Source organism: Pleurodeles waltl, chromosome 12, assembly GCF_031143425.1.
Source record: "Pleurodeles waltl isolate 20211129_DDA chromosome 12, aPleWal1.hap1.20221129, whole genome shotgun sequence".
NCBI lineage: Eukaryota > Metazoa > Chordata > Amphibia > Caudata > Salamandridae > Pleurodeles > Pleurodeles waltl.
In genome coordinates this window covers 636,578,613-636,584,612 of record NC_090451.1, presented here as the reverse complement: position 1 = coordinate 636,584,612, position 6,000 = coordinate 636,578,613, and the positions used below count along the sequence as shown (strand labels likewise).

The 6,000-nt window shown below is 45.7% G+C and overlaps 1 protein-coding gene across 2 annotated transcripts in view; it reads left to right on the top strand.

Moving 5' to 3' along the window:
* Positions 1-675: 675 nt before the first annotated feature.
* LOC138268455 (cytochrome P450 2C28-like) overlaps positions 676-6,000 on the top strand; it is a 126,899-nt gene continuing 121,574 nt past the window's right edge. The window contains exon 1 of one of the 2 annotated variants that reach the window (XR_011200004.1): positions 676-1,227. Coding sequence is in view for 1 of the 2 variants with exons in the window: in XM_069218108.1 (XP_069074209.1) it covers positions 1,033-1,227 (195 nt within the window). In the remaining variant the exon portion in view is untranslated. The remainder of the gene's footprint in view (positions 1,228-6,000) is intronic. The other variant, XM_069218108.1, reaches the window with a different exon arrangement.

The window sequence follows — 6,000 nt, the reverse complement described above, 5'->3', positions numbered from 1 at the left end:
AAGCACAAATATTCTTTGGTCTCAAAAGCCTACATTCCGTTTGTAGCACATGGCAGAAAGAAGCACTTTGTGCGGATGTGCTCCTTGTGAATGGACAGAATGAAATGTCACTGTGCGTTTTAGCCAATAGACGGAGTGGGACAACCCCCTTCCCCATGCTGTTTGCAGTAGGGACCACAAGAAAACCATGAATGAAACGAGTCTCCAACCACGGTGCACAACATTTTCACATCGCTTGCATTTTGGCCCTTTGCGGATTTGTTGGACCTCAGTTTACGGATCGGGAGCGACAGTATGCACCAAAACAAAAAGGCCCAGTCGATAGTGAGTCAGTGTCCTGTAAAGCGGAACAGTTTTGAACTGGAAAAAACTGTCTGCAAATCAGGGCGGTTTGGGGCTTGTAAAGATACTGTCTGTACAGGAGTTTTGAAAGGTATGAGAGGTTACGCGTCTCTGTGTTGCTGCAGGCACTGTTCCTAGTAACATCATGGTAATCAACAGTTTAAAACAAGGTCCAGAAGAACATAAAACAGGCTCACAAATAATCGCTGACTAAACCCGCGCACTGACCTGTCAGGGCAGCACAGCCAAAGTGCCCTTGAGGCCAATCCCACCCTGTGCCCAATCCCTCCCACCCACACGTTCGACCCATCCCTCCCATCCACACGTTCTACCCATCCCTCCTACTGCCCTCTTCGGGTTTCAGCGCGACCCTACTCGCATCTAGGTGCTCGCTCTACAACTGCCCGTTGCATTTTCGAGACCTCGGACCCAGTTATGTCACCTGCTTTTCCTGCTTCGCGTCTTCCTGATAACTTCCTTTAAGTGCGACTCCAAGGCGTGGCTGGCAGCGGCCGGCTAAAGGGCGCTCCTTGTCAGCAGTCTCCATACCCTGACGCCGCTCTACGGCGCTATATTCCTTCTGACTTTGCGAACTGACCGACGCCCTTAATCCGTGCTGTGATACCTCCGTTTTTCTTGCTTCCGCCGTCCTGACACGGCTAGTTTGTGAACTTCCGCCAGGACTGGGAGATGGTTCCTCTCGCTGGGATGGAGTGTCCAACCTGGTTATCGGTGCTGCTCGGCGGAGCTGTGCTCCTGCTGGTGCTGGAGCTCCGGAGGCTGTGGTATCCCTCGCACCGGCGACCCCCGGGGCCTGTCCCGCTGCCCTTCCTGGGAAACGTGCTCCAGCTGAACCCGAGTGACCCCGTGAAGGCCTTTGCAAAGGCAAGTAAACACGGACGCACTTTAAGCTGGTAAGGTTGATCGATGGGTTAGTGCACTAACTGCAGAGGTCTAGTAGTTGTGCAGCCTACGGGCAACACGATTTAAGCCTGGTGGGGCAGAAGTCGTCCAGTGTTGACAGTAAGAGTACTATTGGGTAATAAATCGTTATTTAGAAATCTGCAAAGCACGGTAGTTCTTAACGGCACTCTGTTTCACTGAAACACTTTAAAACTATTAAACCAACTAGATACGGTTAATACGAACTATTATGTCTAGAAAAGGGCAAATTGTATAGTACGACGAGTAGCCAGTCATCTATCACATCACTTTGCATTCTGGTACTTGTAGTTTTACTAGTCCAATCATAAGTTAAAGGCTTCAGGTGGAAACTAGCTCGACATAGTGACGGGTCCGCATAATGTAACAATTAACGTTTTGGTAAACTGTAGGGTTGTCATCGAGCATGGATACAAATTCAGGACAAAAGGTACATTTTTGCAGACACATGGAAGGAGAGGCCATACCCCACTCCTTTACCAGCGAGTACAGTTACTGTTTTCTACATAGCCCTATTTATTCACAATGGTCTATATGTGGTTGTGCTCCAGGTATGCTTCTTTCAGGTGGTACGTTATATCCTTGTTCAGTAGTGAATTAATGCCCCGAGCACGGTGCCAAGGGAATTAGCCCTATCCAAATTTGCCCAATTGTTCTTGGAGCAAAGCAACAGTTTGATTATGTTTCTAAATATTTTAAAGCTATCACAAGCAGTGTGGGGAACATTAAGGTATGTATCCTTCTACTACTTTAGACAAGTTTAATAAAAAAACATCTGGCTCACCTCAACCTCCAGTGGACGTTAAACTTAAATAAAATGAATGAGGCAGAACAGAGGGTTTGGGCGACAGTCCTGCACCTAATGTCAGGATGTGAGGTACCTACAACTTGTCTATGGTCTCACAGCACTAGAGTGCGCGCCCGGGACCCTGCATTTATCTCAGAACAGACAGCCCGAGCTACCAATCAAAAACAATTAAAGGACAGGATGCGGTCAAGGTCAGATGAGCGATCCACAGCAACTTATTCAAAGGGCTGTTGCTAAGAAACGGACAAAAAAGGAAGAGAACAACAAAGTGGGACAGTTCCTAAAATGAGACATGACGGGCCTGCCATGGGTATTGGGAAGTATTGCACACCTCTGAGGAGTTCTCTAAGCAGAGAGAGGAGAAACTGAAGAGGCACTGTCAAATGGTTGAACAAGCAGCCATCCCACGTTGCAAACTGCTGGTGAAAAGGTCCGCTGGCCATGCTTGTGAAGGGTGAGTAGGGGCTAGACCGTTTGGAAGGTTGTGCCCTGGGCAATTGTCCACTCTGTCCATGTCTTCAATAGATCTGCAGTCAAAACAAGGTTGAACTAGTGATCTGGCTTATCCCTAAATGCCAAAGTACTTGTACAATCTTCAAAATAATTGGGATGTTAATCACACAAAAAATGGAAGAACATGATAAAGGTTTTAAAATGTAATAAGTATTTCTTTAACATATGGTAGTGTTTTCCCTTTTATATACAATAAGGTCCCAGATTGAACTGGAAATCAGTTTCCTTTCAATACCTAGGGATTAATATCTACTATTCCCTCCATGATTTGCAGGATGGAAATCTGGCCAGAGTGACAGGGTCTCCGAGCCCAGTTTGATTTTTGGTCTTTTCTTCTGCTTTCAGTAATGGACCGCCTGGCACTAGTGAAGCTGGTGGTGCTACTCTGGTTATGGTATTATTTTGCAAACTTTCCCTTGCTCATCCCTCGTTCTTTCTTCAGATACGTCCCACATCTGATTTGGGGGCTGGGGTGCTACCTGTGACTGGGAGTGGATTAGCCCTTCTTATCTTTGAACGCTACTGTTTAGTTACACAGCTCCAGTGGGAGACTCACAGTCTGTCTCGCCACCCCCTGCATGAGACATGGTTTACCCGTAAAGACTTTGAGGGGGGCTTACTGCACTATTCATTATTTCCTACTGACCGTTCCACCCAGCGCCACCCAGGGTTATTCCACACAGCTTTCTCTTTCCTTACTAGAACCTGTAAACCCACTAACGCGAAGAAGCCCTACGCTTCTGCACTATCTTTGCTAGGCCTCCCCTCTTACACAGGAAGGGTTCACTCTAGACAACTGTCAGTGGCATGCGGAAGGCCTCTCAAAATTGGGGGATTTGTTTGTTGACGACAAGCTATTAGATTTCCAAACCCTTGTGGTGGACTACATACTTCATGTGGGTCATTTCCTTACTTACGAATATCTTAAACAATCATTAAATTCCCTATTTTGTGTCCACCACCTAGCACCAACCCCACGAAGTGTGCCAGATGCTGAACAATATAGGGACTGGTGGCAAACTGGTAAGAGGAGTACAATGCGTTCCTGAAACATGGTGACCATTACAAGGCTTCCCTCTGTACTAACTGCGAGACTAACCTGGCTAAACCTCTGCACCACGCGGACTGGGATAACATATTGGCATATCCCCATAAAGCATCCGGGAGCTCCCATTTTAAGTATATTCAATTTAATATTCTTCCCTTACACCTGCCCGAACAAAATATACCTGGAAGTCCCAGCTGCAAGTTCTCACTTTATGCAATTAGATGCAATTTGCTTTGTATGTTTTGGTCTTTCCGCCACACTCCTTCCATACTGGCAGAGTTCTTGAGGTGCTGTCGACCACGATGGGCTATGTACTAACAAATTCCCCAGAAGTGGTCATATTGGGCATTTTCCCGCACCCTAATTTTGAGAAACCCTCCACTAAGTTCCTCGGCCTGGCTCTTCTTCTAGCAAAACACAATATTACACTGCACTTGAAGGATTCACTTGCTCTGACTTTCATAAGGCAATTTGGTGTTAAATTTTAACACTTTGAATAAGGCCCATGGTCGAATCATTCAACAATAATCACGATCCTGAAGAATGTCTCCAAAGTATTCAAATGGAAGTTGATCTAGGAACGACTCCAAATCATCAGAGGTCAGATCGATCACAGGATCAGCAGATGGATCCATCGGAGCAGAAGTGTGCAGAAGCCTCAAACGCAGGATCACGCGCGTAGGCAGCACCATCTATAATGCCAGATGTCATAGAAGCCAAATAGTTCACAAGCGGTGGCTCATAACTGGCCTTGCAAACCAACCTCACTCTCATGGGGCACGACCGTGAATGAACCCTCATCGAGAACATCAGCCGCTCCTTGTCCACAGAAGACACTGGCTGAACGGCAAGACACACTAATGGCAGACCCTCAAAGAGGCACCAGGTGCAATGAAAGACAGGTTGCACGCACAACAGGACTGGTCAGAATGACAATGACCAATCATGCTCCAATTCTTCCATCAACGTTGCAGCAAAGAACTGTACCATGCAATCACAACACAGCCTGGCTGGTGCTAATAGCTCCATTACACCATTTAGCTTAGAAAGCACAACCACTGCGTATTAGAAATAGCAGCATCAGTATTACGCCAATTAGTGCCAAAGTCAAAGGAAAGCCGCCAAACACAGTTGAAAAGAGTGACTGGATAGCTGATGTAATGACTCTGAAGACAGTCTAGAAGATGAAAACGAATCCAGACCCAACAGCCTTAAAGAAATGTACAATCCCTGTAGTGCTTGAGGCGTTGAATGTTCTGAAGACCAGCTCTCCAAAGTGCTTAGGGAAGTTGGTAGTTAATAGGGATTGTATCTCGGCTAGATGATCCTGCTATTTGTAGAGAATTCGTCTCTCTGGCCAATGTTAGCGCCACTTGTTTTTAAATCGGTAGCGCCTTTAGTCTGCTCAGCTTGTCATAATTTACATTAGTATTATCAATGTGAGGCCACATTTCTGCTACTCTTTTGGAGGGGAACAGAACATGTCCCCAACAAATTACAATTTGAGATACCAAAATTGCGTAGGCAATTCCTGGTCTCATTCCACAGCAGCTCTGATTGCTCAGGACCACATAACTTCCATTTGAAAGTATATGAAATGCTGGACAAGTCAAAGGGATGGGAGTACCCTTCAGAAAGAATGCCAAGTTTGCGACCCCCCCACATTGCAGAAACTGTGAAGTGAAACTTGTTTGCAGATCACTGATTGACTAACAGTAGTCTCACATTTGCTTCCACTCAGAAAGACCTCTGTTTCGCCGTTCAGACAGTTAAACTCGAAAGGCAACTTCCACTCTTCTTTTGTATAGCTATGTCCTAGCCACTCATATCTGCCCACAGCAACATGTTTCAAGCATTTTGTGAAACAAAAGGTGGAAATTGCCAGATTTGTAACGCCATGCACGAGCCATACTGTTGATGGTGTCTCTGCTACAATGAAAGGCAACTTTTCTAACTTTTCTATGTTGAGCATGGTGCAACTCGCTTTTTTTTTAGCCATTATCTGTTGCTCCCTGGACAAATTAAAAGCTGCAAACAAGTCACTACTGTTGATGTGTTTCCATGGGATGCAACCATTTTTCAGAATCTGCAGTGTCCAGTCCAACTGCATGATGGAACACAGCTAACTTTGCCCATGTTGTAAAAGGAACATGTCATTCTGAATGAACATAAGTTACTTACTTGTAACTGTAGTTGTCCAGTATTGGAATCTTTCATAGATTCACATGCTTGAATCATTCCCCGTCGTCGAGATGGGAGTCCCCGGTACCTTAGAAAAGACAATGTCCCCAAAGACATAACAGCAATAACATAAAAACTCGAAATTTTAGTAATCTATCCAAGTCCT